This window comes from Microcaecilia unicolor, chromosome 2 (genome assembly GCF_901765095.1).
Source record: "Microcaecilia unicolor chromosome 2, aMicUni1.1, whole genome shotgun sequence".
NCBI classification, from domain to species: domain Eukaryota; kingdom Metazoa; phylum Chordata; class Amphibia; order Gymnophiona; family Siphonopidae; genus Microcaecilia; species Microcaecilia unicolor.
Window position 1 is genome coordinate 503,130,509 of NC_044032.1, and position 21,078 is coordinate 503,151,586.

A 21,078-nucleotide genomic window follows, 5' to 3' on the forward strand; every position below is an offset into this window, starting at 1 on the left:
CTTGCTACACAGGAAGTACTGCCAGGCTACCGCAGCAGCCCGGCAGTACTTCGCACCCCTAACACACCGTCATATCTCATGCTACAAAAATATATTTATTTTTGTAGTGCTAGAGTGTACCCGGCAGTAATCGGGCAGTGCTGCACACTGCCCAGTTAGCGCGGGAGCCCTTACCACCACCTCAGTGGGTGGCGATATGGGCTCCCTCTGAAATGGTCACGTTTCAAGTGCTTTACTTGCCAGAGGAAAGAGTGGCTGCAGGCCTGCAGGAAAGAGAGACTTCCCTTTTACCAGCTGTGGTAAAAAGGGGCCTTGGCGCGCATGAAAAAAAACACGCTGATGCCAGTGCAGGCCTCCTTTTGCTGCAGCTTGGTAAAAGGGGGCCCTAAAAGGGTAATTGTCAAAAGTGTTTCTGAGGGTAAATGTGAAATTGCTCTCTAATATGTGGGTAAATGTAAGTGCATGTGTAAGGGCAAGGGGAAGATTTTGGATTTATCACATGCCTTTTTCAGTTGTAGCTCAAAGCAGATTACATTCAGGTACAGCAAGTAATGCCTGTCACTGGAAGGCTTGCAATGTGCTGTTACACACACCTTGCCTACATAACTATACCGATTGGTATCACTTATGTGCCCAAATGCACTACGCAGTATTTTCTTTTATAAGGTAGCACATAAGTGCAAGAGAGCCATACATGTGGATCATGGGTGTGGCACCAGGTTATGCACGTAACTTATAGAGTAAGTGGTCATGCTTAAATGTAGGCTCATTGATGGCAACTTCAGCTAGTATTCTATAATGGAATCTTGGTACAAAGATGCCATCATAGAATCTGTTCTCAGCATGCGGCATTGATACCCCTAACTTGAGACACCAAGTTATAGGATTGCCCCCTAGGTTTGCATCTGAGGCAATAGAGGGTTAAGTGAAGTGCCCAAAATCACAAGGAGCTATGGTGGGATTTGAATGCCTCTGCTTCCTTAGTTCCCAGTCTTTCCTCCAACCATTAGGCTGTTGAGTGGTGATGGTTACTGGGGGAAGGGTTAGGGTTTACACACAAATTTTAGAAAATGTCTGAATATCCAAGTAATTTAACCTGGCAGACTGTGCATAGTTGAGAACTGGTATAAACAGTGCATAAGTTCCCTGGGGTAATTTTCTAAGTAGAAGTATGTGTTTACTTTTATTTTGAAAATTTGCTGTACCTACACAGGGAAAAGTATGCATGTACTATTCACACATGTGCTCAGTTATGCAGTTACCCCTTAAAGTCTTTAATAAGATGTAGTTGATTTAGGGCCTCTTTTATCAAGCCATGCTAACAGTTCCGGTGCGGCAATGCCGATGGAGCCCATTCAAAAGTGAATGGGCTTTGTCAGCGTTAGCACACCAGGAGCTGCTAGTGCAGCTTGATAAAAGGTGCCCTTAGATTGTAGCCATGCAAGTCATTTATAGAATAACTGCAGGAAGAAAATAATTCCTATGTTAGAAGAGCTTGACTGAAAAATTGGCTGTTTCCGTATATTCCCCTCAAGCTCTGAAATCCGTTAATGAGGCTCAACTTTGTGTTTCAACATTAAAAGAGATAAGATTACTTGAAACTCAGAACAGAGGCTTTTCTGATGCTTCCTCCTCTCTATGGAAATAGCTTTCACAAGAATTTTGCCTAGAGACTGTCCTTGAGAACACTGGTCCTCAGCCCAATCCTGTGATCTGGCCAGGCTGTTTCTTTTTTATTTTTTTTAGCATATCCTCATTCAATATGCATGAGGGATGTATGTACAAAGGAAGCAGTTTATGCAAACTCATGCATATTCAATGTTCATATTCTGAAATATAGGCTTGCCAGGTGGTCCTTTGGGATTAGGTTGAGAACTGCTGATAAACAAGATCAATAAGAACTTGGCTTTTTAATCAAATTTTTGTACAGGCTGGCGTTTTTAACTGGTATTTATATTAATCATAAGTCAGGGATATCCTGATTTAATTATTTTGAATTATATTTGGATGGATTTTTACTGTAAATGATTGGGTTTCTCTTTTGTTTGTAATTTGTATTTTATTATTAGGTATTTTCACCCCAGCAATAGCACTTATTGGAGAGGCTGCATCCTGTCTGTCCATCTCCTATGCAGAGTCACAAAGACACACACAGACATCCACAGACCTCTAGACACATGTCTCATACAGCCCCTGTCAACCTAACAAGAGATAGTTTACCATGTTTAATACCCAGTCCTGAATTAGTTTGCAGATGAAAAGGAAGTGTATCATTTGTCACACTGTAAGTGTGCAGTTTTGAACTTGTTTTATTATTTTGTTTGTTTTTCCTTATTTTTGTGATTTGTTAAGTTTGGTTATATTGTATTCCATTTTCTTTTTATATGTATATGCATATCTATATATATCTATGTATACAGTGCACTCCATTTAAGTGCACGTCGGATAAGCGCATGCTCTGTTTAACTGCATGCCGTACTTCAATCCCGTTTTTGGCGCCATCAGTTTCTATGGGGACAAACTTCGGATTAGCGCACCACTGATAAGTGCAAGATTCACTTATATGCATGGTTTTAAGACTGCTCCTCTGCAGGAAAGACTCTGCATAAGTGCACGCACGGAATATGGAAGCCATTTGGCACGTGACAACCAACGAGATTTCAAATTCACCGCCCCTTTAACTGCCACAGGCAGAATGAGCAAAAGAATGTTGTTAGAGTGTACACTGGGGTCGTCGCGGCGGAACTGTAAGACTTTAACACTGGTTGAATGAATAGAAGTTCTTAAAAAATTAGAAAACAAAGCATCTATTGCTAAAGAATATGGTGTCAATCCCAGTCAAATTTCACGTATCTTGAAGCAGAAAGATCAGCTTCTTCAGTGTTTTTTTTCAAGTCAGGAGCAGACAGTTTCCTGTCAGTGGTCCGCTGCTTATGGAGAAAGCTAACCAGCTAGCTGAAAGTCTTGGACTAACTGAATTCAAAGCCACTGTTGGATGGTTGGAAAGATGGAAGGAGAGGAACAACATAAAATTCAAGAAACAGCATGGTGAGAAACAAGACACTGATGACTTTGGTGCTGAAAATTGGGTTGTTTCCGTTCTTACTACCATCTTGAACAAGTTTGCACCTTGTGACATTTTCAATGCTGACGAAAACGGTCTCTACTGGCGAGCGATTCCTGATAGAACACTCGCATTCAAACTTGCCGAAACTACTGGAGGTAAAACGTCGAAGGACCGACTGACGGTCCTCCTTTGCTGCAATATGGATGGGAGTGAGAAGTTGGAACCCCTCGTCATTGGAAAGAGCAAACAGCCCCATGGCTTCAAGAAAATTAAGCGACTTTCTGTGTCATACGAGGCTAATGCAAATTCATGGATGACTGGGGAAATTTGGAAGCAGTGGCTAAAGAAGTTAGACACTAGAATGTGGGAACAAAAGCGTCAGATTTTGTTGCTTTGTGATAATTGTGCTGCACACAGGGATGATGTCAAGCTGTCTAACTTCAAGGTGGTCTTCCTGCCACCAAACACTACCTCTCTGATCCAACCTATGGATCAGGGCATACTAGCCAATTTCAAACAACATTATCGGGCTCTTGTGCTACATTGTCTGATGAGCGTTATGGATGACCAAACTGGCAAGGATAAACGTGCTGTTGAACTGGCTCGTAATCTATCACTGTTGGATTCCCTACATATGCAGAAAGAAGCCTGGAATCATATTACACAGGCAACCATTATGAACTGCTTCAAGCGGGCAAGCTTTGTTAAAGATGTGGAGAGGGACGAAACAGATGCAGCTGTTGCAAACGCGTCAGATGAACAGGCTATTGACATCCCAGCCGGTGTTACTGAAGAGGAGTTTCATCGCTACATAGCTGTTGATTACGATCTACAAACAGCTGACGACAGCACTGATGTCAAGATATGCGCCTACACACAGGCAACAACGGCTGATGATGAAATGAGCAGCTAGGCACATGCTGATGAAATTCAACAACGTCCTCCTGTCACTTTTGCAAGAGTACTGGAGAGTCTCAACACTGTGTGGGCCTATCTGGAGGCCACTGAATGTCAGTGCTATGACAGTTTTTACTGTCTGGCAGACGTAGTCTATGGAACTCACAGACCCAATAGTGTACAGAGGACTATAACTGATTACTTCAAGTAAGCCTAACGTCAGTTAACGGAGACTGTATACTGTAAGTAGTATAATAATAAACAGTACTGTACATATATTTATCAGATGTCAAGCTTCTTTGGGTCACAACGGTTAAGTGCACGCTCCGGTTAACTGCATGCATTTCTTTGGTCCCAGACCCTTGCACTTAAGCGGATTGCACTGTGTGTATATATATATATATGGAGTGGTAGGCAATAAAAACCAAGAAAAGAGAAAAGGGTAAATATAAAAGAGCACGATTTCAACTGCAAAGGCTAGGGGAACTAAATATACCTACCAGGCCAGTGTATGCAACAGTAAACTGCCGTATTACCACAGAAAAGGTTAGCCTTCTCAAGAGCCAAGAAGTCTGAAAGTCCCTGGAAGGGAGTTTTAAAAACTAAAATAAATATAGGCTCACATTTAGTAAGCAACAATGTTTTCTGGAAGGCAGATCACCTGAGATAGAAATGAGGCCATTATAGTTCTCTAAAGGCGTATGGGAAATAATAAAAGAAAAAAAACATGTAGTATTTTTGCAAGTGTTAAATGGTTTAGTTTGAGCGCCCCTGCTGTGTAAGATCTATGTCTGTACAGTATGTAGGTTGCTAAGCAACCAAATCTGACATAGCATAGAGCTTGTACATTGAGAAATGAGATTCTTCTTGCTGAAGAGATTTTAAATATTCTGCTGGAATGTAAGAAGGGCAAAACATATGTGTCCTTGAAGTGGTGGAACCATCACCTCAGGCATCTTCTGAATGGTGTGCCAGTTCTCTTAGAAATCCAGGTGGTAACTAGAGCTGAGACTTGTGACAAACTTATCTTTTGAGTTGCTGCCTTTGTTCCTTTTGTCATATACTGTTGTAAAGCTTAAATATTCATAAATATATCTACCTGCAAAGTGTGTCCTATTTCTTTAACATATCTAATAAATGTGAATTTAAAATGAAGAAAGCGAAAACATGTATTGTTTGTGCCCTGATTCTCTTCAAAGAAAATGGCCCACATCAACATAAAATATTTCAGAAGAATTATGATCTCTATGAATCCCTTAAGGATAAAACATGAAGGGTGTGGACCCAATATTCAAAGGATATGTGCTCCTAAGTTTTAAAGAGTTATACTCATAAATTGGCCTCTTTGAAAATTTAATGTGGCTGAATGAATAACTTTATGCTCAAAGGGCCCGATATTCAGCCTGCCGCAATCAGTGTTTTCCTGACCACCATTGGTGTCATACCTGGAAATTCAGTGCTAGGCCATGTCTGGGCTGTGGCATAGGATTTCCAGGTTTTATGAAGCTGGCGAAAACATAGCTTGTTAATTGCGATATTCAGCGCAAAATAAATGGGCTGTGTTGTCATAGCCAGACGGGAGCAGCTAGCACAGCTTTGTAAAAGGGGGGTAAGTGATGACTGCACCCAGAATGCCCCCCAAAAAGCCGGTTTTGACTTTGGTGCTACCCGGGCATTTTCAGTGGCATTATTCTGTTAAGTGCTGCTGAAAATACCCTGTTACCCCTATACAGGTGATGTAAATATCCAGGAGCCTCTCCTGCCATTTAAAACATTTTGAATAATGGGCCAAAAATTTCACTAAACTCCATCTAAATTTAGAAGCATAAAAAATGGGTGATAACGGGCAGATTTGGGATGGGGAAAAAAGTTAGGAGCTTAACATTGATTTTCAGCACTAGGCTTATAAATTAGGCTTATAACTCTAGTCAAATGAGTGGCAGGCTTAACATTTATAAGCATAACTTTTAAGTTCCTAAATTAAGATGAATTTTTAGGTGAAAACTTATGCTCCTAATTTTGACTGAAAATGAAGCACAACTGTTGGAGCCTGACTTATGAACATACATTTAGGAGTTCAGCTTTTCTTTGAATATCGGGTTCTATGTGTATAATAAAAATTAGGCAAATATATCTTTTCTTTTTTTTTATTTTTAATGAATGTCATACATTTTCCAGCATCAAATTTTGCCAGGAAATATGTGACCAAGGGGGTCCTTTTACTAAGGCGCACTAATGATTAGCAGGTGCTGATGCCTCACATCTGCAACTATGTCTTGATTCTGTAGCATGTTGGTTGCACACTCATCACCTTATTATTTTTTTGTGTGTGTGTCCTTTCTCTTTGTGTTTCCTCAATCAATATTGTACTTGATTTTCTTTTAATAGAATTTGAAATATCTACATTTTTAAAAAAATTTTATATTTATTGAATTCTCATCTAAAATCGATAATATGGCTAATACATTTAACCAGGAACTTAACAAAGTTGCCCCCAAATCAAGCACATGTTGATATTAATCAAGGAAAGTCTTCTCTTGAATTGGATTGCTCTGGAGAATATCAGACAAAAAGTCTTTAGAGCTCAGTCCCTATTGGGTTCTAACATAAATGAGACCACAAGTGGAGCTCTATTAGTAACCTTTATTGAGGAGTCTAACATTGCCTTCAGTTCCAAACTGTCCATAATCAAATCTCCATCCTGAATTCCTCCTACAGCAGCCTGTCTTCTATAGGCTGGAATATAGTAAAAAGTCTCTTGTGCAAGAGGATTCCAGGAAACAAACAGCTCTGCATCATTTTGGGTTCCCCAATCCTTTTCTATAATATGTGAGAATTTAGGGCTTCTTTTACCAAGCGGCAGTAAAAGGGGCCCTGCGGTGGTGTTGGCACACAGGTTTGCTGCATGCCGAGGTTGCCTTTTACCATTGTCGGTAAAAGGCGTTTTCCTGTGTAGGGGCAGAAAATGGCTGTGCGCTAAGCAAGGACATTAGCACACGGCCATTTCCAGGGGGATCCCTTACCACCTCCTATTTAGGAGGCAATAGGGGTCCGGCGGTAATTGGACAGCATTTTCTAGTGCTGGGAATGGTGCACGGTGGGGGCCAGAACTAACACCGGCTCCTCAGGAGCCTAGCTGTGGAGCCAAATCACCACATGGCAAGCCAGCAGTAGGCCCACTGCACATCTGTAAAACAGCTCCTTAGAGCCTTATTTACTAAAATGCAGTAAAGTTTTGCAGTTAACATACACTGCCAAAATTAAGATTACAGTAAATGCAAAACATCTGTGTTGACTGTTAGGGGAGTTCCAAGCATTTTCTTATTAACAGCTAACACAGCTTATTAAATAAGACCTTTAATATGCATTAGTAATGACTAAGGAGGATATTTACTAAGATGCGCTAAGTAGCTAGCATGGCTTTTAACGTGCAGACCCATGCTAAGAGATACTGCATGCTAAATTCAGCCAGCATAGTGAAAACCCATGGTAGCTACTTAGTGTGGGTAGCATGGGCAGGTCAAGGATAGAGGTATGGCTGGCACTGACAGCTAGCCTGTGGGAAGGTGCTACATGCTAGTTGTTAATGACTGCCACCTCTTTAGGAACCGCTCCCACCCAGGCCCAGGGTCTGGGTGGGAGCAGTTCCTAAAGCGAAGTGATAAGTAGTAGTAGCTTGTAGCACCGTCTCACTCGCCTCCACCTACCCTCCTCTCCTCCTTCCTGTACACATTAATTGATTTGATTTGCTTACTTTATTTTTTGTCTATTGGATTGTAAGCTTTTTGAGCAGGGACTGTCTTTCGTCTATGTTTGTGCAGCGCTGCATACGCCTTGTAGCGCTATAGAAATGCTAAATAGTAGTAGTAGTAGTTCTGGGGAAATGAGGGAAGGTTCTGATACGGTCTCGTGAGTGGGGGGAGGAGACTAATCTTGGAAGGGTGCTAATTTGTGAGGGCCTTTTAATCGCAGAGGGTACTTGCTCGGGGAAGGGGGAAGGAATGCTAACTTTGAGGAGAGGAAGACATAGTCCTGCACCACCATGGCAGCAATGTGGTTTATAATTTTATTTTTTTAGCAAGTGGGTAGCGCATGCATATCCATAAATTACCACAAAATGCCTTGGCACGCTCCAGGGTAAGACATTTTTTGCTGGAGTAAGCACACATTATTGCATACCGCAGCTTAGTAAAAGGACCCCTTATAGATAGATAGATAGATAGATAGCAGCTGAGTACCTCTGCTATAGGTATAGTTACTGGCAGCTATATATGGATAGTACCACAGCGTATATATGTAATTATTATGAGATGGTGTGACTGGTGTTACCATTTGTATGATTTTTGTAATTTACATATGGTGTTAAAATATACATTTTATTATAATAACTTTTGTCATTGTATTATTTCACTCAAATTGATCAGCAGAAAGAACAAAGAAATGAATTAATATCAGTAGAAGACACTTTCAAGACCACTAAAGATGTTGGCTCTTACATGACTCAGTGGAAAACACTGCTCACCAGTCAAAGCCTAGACCTGGAAGAGCTTATTGAAAAGCTTGATAATGATGCTGCAGAAGAAATAAAAGCACTCAAGGTTAATTTAATGAGGAAAGCTACTGAAGAACTTAAGCGTATCCAGAATGTTGTAATTATGCAAGAATTGTTGAAACTAAACACACCAAGGCTGCACCTTCAGCAGCTTTTGGAAGAGCATAATAAAGAAGTGGCACTTCGGTCTCAGCAGTTTGAAAATGAAGCGAGTATAAAAAATGCAGAGGCAAAGAACTCACTAGAGAACACCGCACGAAAACTAAATGAGGAACGTGAGCGTAATCTGAAAGATCAAAAAAATTTAAGAACTTGGGAACAGCTGCTATTTGCGTAAGTATTTCTTGAGTTTTCATTTCTCTCAGGGTTTTAACATGATAGAATTTAGAGTTAGACCTGTTTTGCTTTCTTTTATTACATTAAATTGATTTTTATTCTTAAGGGGGAATCCAGTCACCCCTTTTAAAGCCAGGGAAGGGGCTGTGACTAATAGGTATTTGATTGGATTGTGTGAATATTTTAAACAAGATTCAGTGGTTGGAAAAATTCAGTACCAAATACGTTGGTAGTGTGAATGTGAGAAACTGTATGCAAAGCCTCATCTGAGGCATGACATGAATTATCTGCTTTTATCATAACAAGCATTAGGTTTTCAGTCGTGCATAGTCCTCTCATGATAGCCCTTTAAAAAGCAAAACAAAGGTTCTGATTGATATTAAAGGGCGCAATATAAAAAAATTTAAAAACTGGTAAATGTGATTCAATATTTTACTGACTACAGCTGCCCAACAGTAACCCAACCCATAATAGAATTTCAGCTATAACTGCCTAAAAAGCCTAGGGCCCTGTTCACTAAGCTATGCTCTAGGCATGCTAATGTTTTTAGCGCGCGCACTAAGGCTAGAGACACCCATAGCAATATATGTGTGTCTCTAGTGTTAGCGAACGCTAAAATTTAGCGCACACTAAAAATGCTAGTGCGCCTTAGTAAACAGGGCCCCAAGTTTCAAAGCTTCCCCCCCCCCCACCCCAAAAAAAAACATTAGGGAAAGGGGGAAAGAGGATGGGATTTGATATACTGCCTTTTTGTGGAGCAGTAGCTTAGTGGTTAGTGGAATAGACTTTGATCCTGGGGAACTGGGTTCGATTCCCACTACAACTCCTTGTAACTCTGGGCAAATCACTTAGCAGTCCTTTTACTAAGCTGTAGGAAAAATGGCCCTGTGTAGTGGTGGGGGCCAATTTTCCCACGTGCCAGGGCCCTTTTTACCGCAGCAGGCAAAAAGCCCCCAGATATACATGGCCATGTGGTAAAAGAACTCTTACCGCATGGCCATGCAACGGGGAGCCCTTACTACCACCCATTGAGGTGGCGATAAGGGCTCCCATGCTATCCTAGCGGTAACCAGGCAGCGCACGATGATGCCTAGTTACCGCCAGGTTACCGCCATGCAAGCCATTTCCAAGGGTTTTCTTTTTCCCCTGGAAATGGTGTATGCTGAGGATGGGACTACTGCCGGCAGCTGCGTTGGGCTGGTGGTATTCCCGGAAGAGCGAGTGGTAAGCCCTTGTTAGGCTTACCACCTCTCTGTAAAAGGGCCCCTTAACCCTCCATTGCCCCAGGTACAAATAAATACCTGTATGTACTATGTAAACCTCTTTGAATGTAGTTACAAAAATCACAGAAAGGCGGTATATCAAGTTCCATTCCCTTTCCTTTTTGTGGTTACAACCAAAGCAGTTTACCCCAGTTACTTATTTTGTACCTGGGGTAATGCTGTGCAATTAGGAATGCTATGCATTCCATAAGGAAGGTCCAACCTAGCAAAATGCTCCATTTTTAGTTGGTATTAAATTGACAACACATAGCAATGGTAGTTAAAGCAGAAGTTGCTGGGAAGAACGCAAGGTTCATGAAGGAACATTCACCCTGATATTCAGCGCCATTTAACCAGTCAGAACAGCTGCTGATCAGTTAAATAGCACTTAACCAGCTATCTGCTGATATTTAGTTGGGGATAATTGGCTATCCCCTGCTGACTATCCCCAGATAGCCGGTTATTTCACGTGATATTTGGGATTGCAACAGTCTACACAATACACACAGCAAACTGGCTTCAGAGGAAAGATAACCACAAACAAACACAGTGTCACAAAGACTATCCACCAATTTTTAGACCAGGTTTAGCGGCCATATTTGGCCGCTTCAAATAGTCGAATATCTTTGGCCGATTTGAAGATATCTGGCTAAGTCTGAATATCTACTTAGCTGGTTATCTTCAAACCAGCCAAAAATAAACCTGCTATTCAATGCTGGTCACTGGAAATGGCCTGGCATTGAATATCAAGTCTTAGCACCAACTGCGGGAGTTAGCCGATCTAACTCCCGTGGTTTGAATATTGGCCTCATTATCTTTTACATAGTAACATAGTAAATGACGGCAGATAAAGACCTGTACGGTCCATCCAGTCTGCCCAACAAGATAAACTCATTTTACATGGTATGTGATACTTTATATGTATACCAGAGTTTGATTTGTCCTTACCTTTCTCAGGGCACAGACCGTAGAAGTCTGCCCAGTACTGTTCTTGTACTAAGTTCTGACGCTAACATGGAAGTCCCTTAAAATTTACACTCCAGTCCATCCCTGGAGCAAATTAGACGAATAAGAGGAACTCCCATGCATGAACACCTGAGAACAAAAGCAGGCCAAGTCCACTGTGTTACAATGGGAGATGCTAGCCATCTAAGTTGTAAGGTATACATTTCAATAAAAAGAGCAAGCAATGCCTGAATTGGTTCTAATCTGTCAATGATCTACACTCATGTGGTCCCTCAACTCTCATTCTTGTTCCAAAGACTGTGTTTTGTAAACTGTTTTAAAACCTTGGTATATTAAGCAGTATATCAAGTTATTAAATCAAATCAATGAAGAAAGTAGCAAGTGCATAAAAAGTCAACACTCACCAAATGGTAGAACTGGTTATGGACATGACCCAATTTTTCTTCTAAGCCTTTAGGCCCTTTTTGCTCTGAAGGACTCATATAAAAGACTTGTATACTGACTGGACCATGAGACTAAAAGGAAAGACAGAGTGGAACAGCCTGGCTCCCATTATTTTCTGTGATAGGAAAAGGAGTTAAAAATATTGCAGCTTTTAAAATTGCATTCTAACGGATAACTTTTGACTGGATATCTCGATGCCCAGACAAAAGTTGTCCATTTAAAATTAGGAGTAATTGGAAACATGGCAGGCATCCAGTGTAAACTTTACCCAGATAGTGGTGGCATTCAGCAGATATAGATTGATATCTTTAACCAAACAGCACTGACTTATAAGTCGCTGACTGGATATCTAATCTGATTAACTGGATAAACAGCTACTAAATATTGACCTCTAAATTTTGTTTTGATTTGTTTTTTCTCCTTGATGATTTCCTCCTGCTTTCATGGAATTGACCTCTATTAGGCTACATGTCATGAATTTCATTAATAACTTCTAGCAGCTGTTCCCCTATTTTTATCCCCTTCTTAGGGATGGGCAACCATGGTCCTCGAAGCCCGCAACCCAGGTGTTTAGGATTTCCCTAATGAGACCTGTTTGCATTCGGTGGAGGCAGTACATGCAAATAGATACATTGCATATTCATTGAGAAAATCCTAAAACCCAACTGGGTTGTAGCACTCAAGGACTGAGATTGCCCACCCCTGATCTAGCCATTGCAGTGAGAGTTCCTCATCAAGACTTGCATAAACCATGTGTTCTGCCCCTATATTCTTGGAAGCATACTATATTGTTATGTATATTTTAAATTAGTATTATTTGTGTTTAATTGGATTGTCTGTGTAATAGCACTGTGTTTTAGAGCTGCTTTTCCTCAGTATCCTGTGATTGACTCCTTGTGAGCCTTCCCTATTGGCCGATGGCTCTGAGCTAGGGCCAGCCCTCCCTCTCTGCCCCTGCGGTGCAGTATGAGAGAACCCTGTCTTCCTAGCATGCCTTTATGATCAGCAGCTGTTCTAGGGACTGATCCCTCCTTCGTCTTGTAAAGGAGTCCTCCACTTGGTTGTAACCAGAAGTCCAGTTCAGGGCACAGGGTTCCGGTGCAGCACCACACTTTAATCCAGACTCAGTTCAAACAAAAAGTTTTAATTCAGACCCAGTTCCACAAAACACAATCAAACCCCAAAACCCCCATTCAGATCAAAAGTTCAATTAAAATTCAGTTCAAAAACTTAAGTAAAGTTCAGTTCAAAAGCTCAAGTAAAAAAAAAAAAAAACCAATGAGCACATCACCTTTCCTCCTGCTGGTACTCCAGCAGCCCTGCAGCAAGCAGGGCTGGCAGTTCACCTCCCACTTCACAGTAACAAACCCCTGTGTCCTCCCACAACTGCCTTTAAGTGCTGGAAAGGTTGGCTTTTGTATCTTCCCTTCTCCGAGGACACGCAGGCTGCTTGTTCTCACGACTGGGTTGACGTCCACGGTAGCCCCCACCAACCGGAACAAAAACTTTGCGGGCGGTCCCGCACGCAGGGCACGCCCACCACGCATGCGCGGCCATCTTTCCGCCCGTGCGCGACCGTTCCTGCTCAGTTTTTTTTTCAATTCCGCGCTGAGGAGAGACGTGTTACCGTCTCTCTCTTGGTCAGCCCTGGAAACCGAATTTTCTCTTTTGTGCGCGTTCGCGCTTCTTTTCTTTTCTTTATTTTCAAAAAACAAAAAAAAACAAAAAAAAGTTTTGTTTGTCCCCTCGTCGTCTTAGCGCGGGGGCGCTTCGTTGCGGCCTTGTGGCCGCTCAGTCGTTTCTTTTTCGGGTGTGCTTTTCACCACCACCATCGACGACTTTGACTTCGCCGACGCGATTTTTCCGTCGATGTCCTCGAAGGATCCCGTGTGGATTCAAAAAGTGTGGTCGGCACATCTCGCAAACCGATACTCACGCTTGGTGCCTCCAGTGCCTTGGCCCGGAGCATAATACCAAGACGTGCACCTTGTGTCTCAGATTGCGAAAGCGGACACAGGTGGCGAGGCAAGTTCGTCGGGACCAACTTTTTGGAACTTGCGCCGGCCCTTCGGTGTCAACGGCCGGGTCTTCGGTACCGGTACCGATGTCGACGAAATCGACACCGACGATGGCATCGACCCCAGGAGCACAGGTACCGCTGGCCCACCGGACCTCCGGCGACGGCGGGGGTGAGCGGCCGCGTGGGCAGTCGGCCCCGGCCACTCCCTCTACCCAGGGCCATCGGGACCAAACCCTGTCAGACCTGTTCCCTCGAGGCCGGGGGGGTTCTACCTCCTCTTCATCTCTGCCACCAAGCGTCGATGATGGGCACCGAAAGAAAACAAAGAAACATCGGCATCGGTCGCCCACGGCTCACGGGACTGCTAGTTCCGGCGCCTCCAGAGATGGATCGACACCGAGGAAATGGCAGTGCCGAGAGGAGCGTTCCCCCTCGGTCGAAGAGGTGTCGCTGCGTCAGTCCGTGGGTGCTTCGGTACCGTCTCCTGGACCCGAGCAGCTTCCGGCACCCACTCCGGCCCCCCTGCCTTTCCCGACAGCGGGCCTTGACGAGTGCCTCCGAGCCATCCTTCCAGGGATTCTGGAAGGGCTGATGTGCCAGGCCTTGCCGGCTCCGGGGGTGCTTGCGCCCCCGGTGCCGTTGATAGAGGCGCTGGCGTGCTCCAGCCCGATGCCGAGGCCTCCGAAGCCGCTTGCGGTACCAGTGTCGACCGCCACGCAGGTGGAATCCCCGTCGACGTCAATGGAGGGAGCTTCATCCCCGCCAGCGCGGGAGTCCACCGCTCGACGCCACCATCGAGGACGTGGTTCCTCGCAGTCGAGACGGGCCCAGTTCAGGTCTGAGCTGCAAGAGCTCATGTCCGACACCGAGGAAGAGGCCTCGTGGGGGGAGGAGGAGGACCCCAGATATTTCTCCTCAGAGGAGTCTGAGGGCCTTCCCTCTGACCCCACTCCTTCACTGGAGAGGAAGCTCTCGCCCCCTGAGAGCCTCTCCTTTGCCTCCTTTGTCAGGGATATGTCTATATGCATTCCCTTCCCCGTGGTCTCTGTGGATGAGCCGAGGGCTGAGATGCTCGAGGTCCTCGACTATCCATCACCACCTAGAGAGTCTTCCACGGTACCGTTGCACATTGTCCTCCAGGAGACACTGCTTCGGAACTGGCAAAAGCCATTATCTAACCCCACCATTCCCAAGAAAGCGGAGTCCCAATACAGAATCCACTCTGACCCAGAGTTAATGCGGCCCCAATTGCCTCATGACTCGGCGGTCGTGGACTCTGCTCTCAAGAGGGCACGGAGTTCGAGGGATACCGCCTCGGCGCCCCCGGGGCGGGAGTCTCGCACTCTGGACTCGTTTGGGAGGAAGGCCTACCAATCTTCCATGCTCGTGACCCGCATCCAGTCGTACCAGCTCTACACGAGCATTCACATGCGGAACAATGTGAAGCAACTGGCGGACCTGGTCGATAAGCTCCCTCCGGAGCAGTCCAGGCCTTTTCAGGAGGTGGTCAGGCAGCTGAAGGCGTGTAGAAAGTTCCTGTCCAGGGGTATATATGACACCTGTGATGTGGCATCTCGAGTTGCGGCCCAAGGTATAGTGATGCGCAGACTCTCCTGGCTGCGTGCCTCTGACCTGGACAACCGCACCCAGCAACGACTGGCGGATGTCCCTTGCCGGGGGGATTACATTTTCGGCGAGAAGGTCGAGCAGTTGGTGGACCAACTACACCAGCGGGAAACCGCCCTCGACAAGCTCTCCCACCGGGCGCCTTCAGCATCCACCTCTACAGGTGGACGTTTTTCCCGGGCCCGGCAGGCTGCTCCCTACGCCTACAGCAAGCGTAGGTACACCCAGCCAGCCCGAAGGCCTCCTCAGGCACAGGGACAGTCCCAGCGCGCTCGTTCCCGTCAACAGCGTGCGCCTAAGCAGCCCCCTGCGCCTCCACAGCAAAAGCCGGGGACGGGCTTTTGACTGGATCCATGGGAACATAGCCACCATCAAAGTGTCTGTACCGGACAGCCTGCCGGTCGGGGGGAAGTTGAAAGCTTTTCACCAAAGGTGGCCTCTGATAACCTCCGACCAGTGGGTTCTCCAAATAGTGTGGTGCGGATACGCCCTGAATTTGGCCTCCACTCCACCAAATTGCCCACCGGGAGCTCAGTCCTTCAGCTCCCATCACAAGCAGGTACTTGCAGAGGAACTCTCTGCCCTTCTCAGCGCCAATGCGGTCGAGCCAGTACCACCCGGGCAGGAAGGGCAGGGATTCTATTCCAGGTACTTCCTTGTGGAAAAGAAAACAGGGGGGATGCGCCCCATCCTAGACCTGAGAGGCCTGAACAAATACCTGGTCAAAGAGAAGTTCAGGATGCTTTCCTTGGGCACCCTTCTCCCCCTGATTCAGAAAGACGATTGGCTATGCTCCCTGGATTTAAAGGACGCTTATACTCACATCCCGATACTGCCAGCTCACAGACAGTATCTCAGATTCCGCCTGGGGACATGGCACTTTCAGTATTGTGTGCTGCCCTTTGGGCTCGCCTCTGCCCCATGGGGGTTCACGAAGTGCCTCGTGGTGGTCGCGGCATATCTACGCAAGCTGGGAGTGCACGTGTTCCCATATCTCGACGATTGGCTGGTCAAGATCACCTCGGAGGCAGGGGCTCTCCGGTCCATGCAGTGCACTATTCACCACCTGGAGCTGCTGGGGTTTGTGATAAATTACCCAAAGTCCCCATCTCCAGCCAGTCCAATCTCTGGAATTCATAGGAGCTCTGCTGAATTCACAGACGGCTCAGGCCTTTCTTCCCGAAGCGAGGGCCCACAACCTCCTGTCCCTCGCTTCCCAGACCAGAGCGTCTCAGCAGGTCACAGCTCGGCAGATGTTGAGACTCCTAGGTCATATGGCCTCTACGGTTCATGTGACTCCCATGGCTCGTCTTCACATGAGATGTGCTCAATGGACCCTAGCTTCCCGGTGGTGTCATCCGCCTGTCCCTCAGTTGTTGCAATTCGCTGCACTGGTGGACACTTCGGACCAATTTCACCCTGGGACGTCCATTCCAAATTCCGCAGCCCACGAAAGTGCTGACGATGGATGCATCTCGCCTGGGGTGGGGAGCTCATGTCGATGGGCTTCACACCCAGGGACTGTGGTCCCTCCAGGAACAGGATCTTCAGATCAACCTCCTGGAGCTCCGAGCGGTCTGGAACGCACTGAAGGCCTTCAGAGATCGGCTGTCCTATCAAATTATCCAAATTCGGACAGACAATCAGGTTGCAATGTATTACATCAACAAGCAGGGGGGCACCGGATCTCGCCCCCTGTGTCAGGAAGCCGTCGGGATGTGGCGTTGGGCCTGCCAGTTCGGCATGCTTCTTCAAGCCACATACCTGGCAGGTGTAAACAACAGTCTGGCCAACAGACTGAGCAGAGTCATGCAACCGCACGAGTGGTCGCTCCATTCCAGAGTGGTACGCAAGATCTTCCGAGAGTGGGGCACTCCCTCGGTGGACCTTTTCGCCTCTCAGACCAACCACAAGCTGCCTCTGTTCTGTTCCAGACTACAGGCACGCGGCAGACTAGCGTCGGATGCCTTTCTCCTCCATTGGGGGACCGGCCTCCTGTATGCTTATTCTCCCATACCTTTGGTGGAGAAGACCTTACTGAAGCTCAAGCAAGACCACGGCACCATGATTCTGATAGCGCCCTTTTGGCCCCGTCAGATCTGGTTCCCTCTACTTCTGGAGTTGTCCTCTGAAGAACCGTGGAGATTGGAGTGTTTTCCGACTCTCATTTCGCAGAACGACGGAGCGCTTCTGCACCCCAACCTTCAGTCTCTGGCTCTCACGGCCTGGATGTTGAGGGCATAGACTTTGCTTCGTTGGGTCTGTCGGAGGGTGTCTCCCGTGTCTTGCTTGCCTCTAGAAAGGATTCCACTAAAAAGAGTTACTTTTTCAAGTGGAGGAGGTTTGTCGTTTGGTGTGAGAGCAAGGCCCTAGAACCTCGCTCTTGTCCTGCACAGAACCTGCTTGAATACCTTCTGCACTTATCAGAGTCTGGCCTCAAGACCAACTCAGTAAGGAATCACCTTAGTGCGATTAGTGCTTACCATCATCGTGTAGAGGGTAAAGCCATCTCTGGAGAGCCTTTAGTCGTTGGATTCATGAGAGGCTTGCTTTTGTCAAGGCCCCCTGTCAAGCCTCCTGCAGTGTCATGGGATCTCAACATCGTCCTCACCCAGCTGATGAAACCTCCTTTTGAGCCACTGAATTCCTGCCATCTGAAGTACTTGACCTGGAAGGTAATTTTCTTGGTGGCAGTTACTTCAGCTCGTAGAGTCAGTGAGCTGCAAGCCCTGGTAGCTCATGCTCCTTATACCAAATTTCATCATAACAGAGTAGTGCTCCGTACTCACCCTAAGTTCCTGCCAAAGGTGGTGTCGGAGTTCCATCTTAACCAGTCAATTGTCTTGCCAACATTCTTTCCCAGACCGCATACCCGCCCTGCTGAACGTCAGTTTCACACATTGGACTGCAAGCGAGCGTTGGCCTTCTATTTCGAGCGGACACAGCCCCACAGACAGTCCGCCCAATTGTTTGTTTCTTTCGACCCCAATAGGAAAGGGGTCGCTGTCGGGAAACGCACCATCTCCAATTGGCTAGCAGATTGCATTTCCTTCATTTATGCCCAGGCTGGGCTGGCTCTTGAGGGTCATGACACGGCTCATAGTGTTAGAGCCATGGCAGCGTCGGTGGCCCACTTGAAGTCAGCCACTATTGAAGAGATTTGCAAAGCTGCGACGTGGTCATCTATCCACACATTCACATCTCATTACTGCCTACAGCAGGATACCCGATGCGACAGTCGGTTCGGGCAGTCGGTGCTGCAGAATCTGTTTGGGGTTTGAATCCAACTCCACCCTCCAGGACCCGAATTTATTCTGGTCAGGCTGCACTCTCAGTTAGTTGTTCTTCGTAGGTCAATTTCTGTTATGCCCTCACCGTTGCGAGGTTAAATTGACCTGGGTTCTTGTTTTGAGTGAGCCTGAGAGCTAGAGATTCCCCAGTCGTGAGAACAAGCAGCCTGCTTGTCCTCGGAGAAAGCGAATGATACATACCTGTAGCAGGTGTCTCCGAGGACAGCAGGCTGATTGTTCTCCCCTACCCTCCCTCCTCCCCTTTGGAGTTGCGTTTTTCCTCATTCTTTTGCTTGTCATTCAACTGAGCGGGAACGGTCGCGCACGGGCGGGAAGACGGCCGCGCATGCGCAGTGGGCGTGCCCTGCGTGCGGGACCGCCCGTGAAGTTTTTGTTCCGGTTGGTGGGGGCTGCCGTGGACGTCAACCCAGTCGTGAGAACAATCAGCCTGCTGTCCTCGGAGAACACCTGCTACAGGTATGTATCATTCGCTATTCCATGCTGGCTTGCTCCTCCAAGCAAGGAAGTTCTGGAGGCAGGTCCTTTCCCTCCTCCACATACTCCATAGATTCACTTAGCTCTCCACAGACATTTTCCTTTCCCGGGCGTCTGAGAGCTTTCAGGAGATCTGCCCTCTCCTCCTCACAGTTGGGAGGAATTATATATTGATTTCGCAGCCACAGAAATTGGGCTTCTTGACTGCTGCTCCCTCTGCTGGTAGCTGGAGTAACTGGCCCCATTTCCTGGAGTTACTTCCATTCCTGCTAATGTTAAGAAGTCCCTTCCATGTTTTGGGGTCCACCTCTCTGTCTCTCAAAGGATTCTGGGTATGGTAGTTCTGGGGTTGGCTGCTTCTGTCTATGGTCATGTTTACCTGCCTTATCACAATCTACTGTAATTCCATCAAGAGTTTTCACCATCTCCCCAAGTCATTCCCCGTTCATTTTCCCTGAGTTACTCCCCCTTATTACGCTTTGAGTGCTACAGCTTTTCCTCTCAGTTGGGCTAAGGTTCTGGCTATCTCCTTGCCTCTGAGATGGCTAGATTCCAGACTCCATGTGCAGAAGGCAATAATTCTGTCCAAGCAACTGAACTATAAGTTGAATTTTCTTTGTTTATTATGAGTACTACCATAAAGGTTTGCTTAAGAATTGAGAGTCTACTGGTAAAGCTTCTACTTGGGGATGGTTTAGCTGGTTGTTTATACTTTGCCTAGAACAGCACACCATGGCTTCCTCCGAAACCTGGCTAACTTAAAACAAAAGGGCTAGATTTACTGCATTGCCACGTTTACATGTGCTGTCTTCCGTTCTTTGGTCCAGATATTAATCATTTACAAATTTGATTATTGTAATGCTGTTTACTGAGGATTGACGTGCTCCTTAGTCAGGAAATTACAATCAGCCCAGAACACCGCTGCCCACCTTGTGTGTAGAGCTTGCTGCTATTCCAGGGCAACTCCTCTCCTGGTTAAATTCTATTGACTTCCAGTAACTTCATGGAACACTTTTAAGCTTTGCGTACTTGTTTACCAAACTTTGTATGGCCTATTGTCTAGTTACATGGAGAACCTGATAGACCTGCCTTCAAAAAATGCTTTTCCTACATCTAGGGAATATCTTATGCTTCACTATCCAAGTTGTAAGTATCTTCACTATACGTCCATTCGTACTGCAGGTTTTACCTACCAGGCTTCTAAAATGTGGAGCTCTTTGCCAAATGCATTGAGATATGTTACTGATTATCTATTATTTCGTAAATTGGTAAAAGTATTTCTATTTGATCGATCCCTCACCTGTACTAGTGCTTGTTAGTTCCTTTGCATGTTAGGTATCTTGCTTTAGTTACTGTACGGAGGCAGGTTTTGTTTTGTTTTTTTTTTGGGGGGGGGGGGGGGGATTGTCCATTGCTTGTGTATGCTCATATTGCATGCATTGTACTGTAGTAATTGTTTCCTGTTAGCCACATTGAACCCAAACTTGTTTGGGATAATGTGGGATATAAATGTCTCAAATAAATATACTGCGGGATCCATTTTATGCAATAAGACCTACTACTAATAATGTAGATTAATGGCATTAACACATGCTAATGGATCAAGAAATTTTAATAAGTCTATCCCTTAGTCTCTGAGAGATGGCTGAGACTTTCTCCCCCCAAAGTTCTGAATTTTGCCACCCCAAGTATCCTCCAAATCAATGGTGTAGCCACAGGTGGGCCGGGGCCCATCCACTTGGGGCTCAGTCCCACCCAACAGTAGCACATGTTTATCGGTAGCTGGTGGGGATCCCAAGCTCTGCCAGCTGAAAACTTCCCCCTGATGGTAATGAAAGCTGTCCACGATACTGGCACTTGCGCATGCTCAGTTTTCAGTGCATGCTTGCTGCAGACTGCCAAGGTGAAAAGAAGCATTTTCCCACCAGCTGAGATATTTTTTTGGGGGGTGGGGGAGAACACTTGGTGCCCACCCACTTCTTGCATAGGCCCACCCAAAATCTGCTGTCTGGCTATGCCCCTGCTCCAAATCGTTCTGCAGCTGTTATTCAGGTAGTCCTAAATATTAATCAATGGAAGCCAAACACCAGCTTTACAGAGATGAATTAATCCCTGTGATATTT

At 45.9% G+C, this 21,078-nt stretch overlaps 1 protein-coding gene across 2 annotated transcripts in view; it reads left to right on the top strand.

Moving 5' to 3' along the window:
- EVC2 (EvC ciliary complex subunit 2) overlaps nt 1-21,078 on the top strand; it is a 351,907-nt gene that overhangs the window by 247,219 nt on the left and 83,610 nt on the right. The window contains exon 13 of one of the 2 annotated variants that reach the window (XM_030191177.1): nt 8,389-8,849. In XM_030191177.1, the coding sequence (XP_030047037.1) occupies nt 8,389-8,849 (461 nt within the window). The remainder of the gene's footprint in view (nt 1-8,388; nt 8,850-21,078) is intronic. The other variant, XM_030191178.1, reaches the window with a different exon arrangement.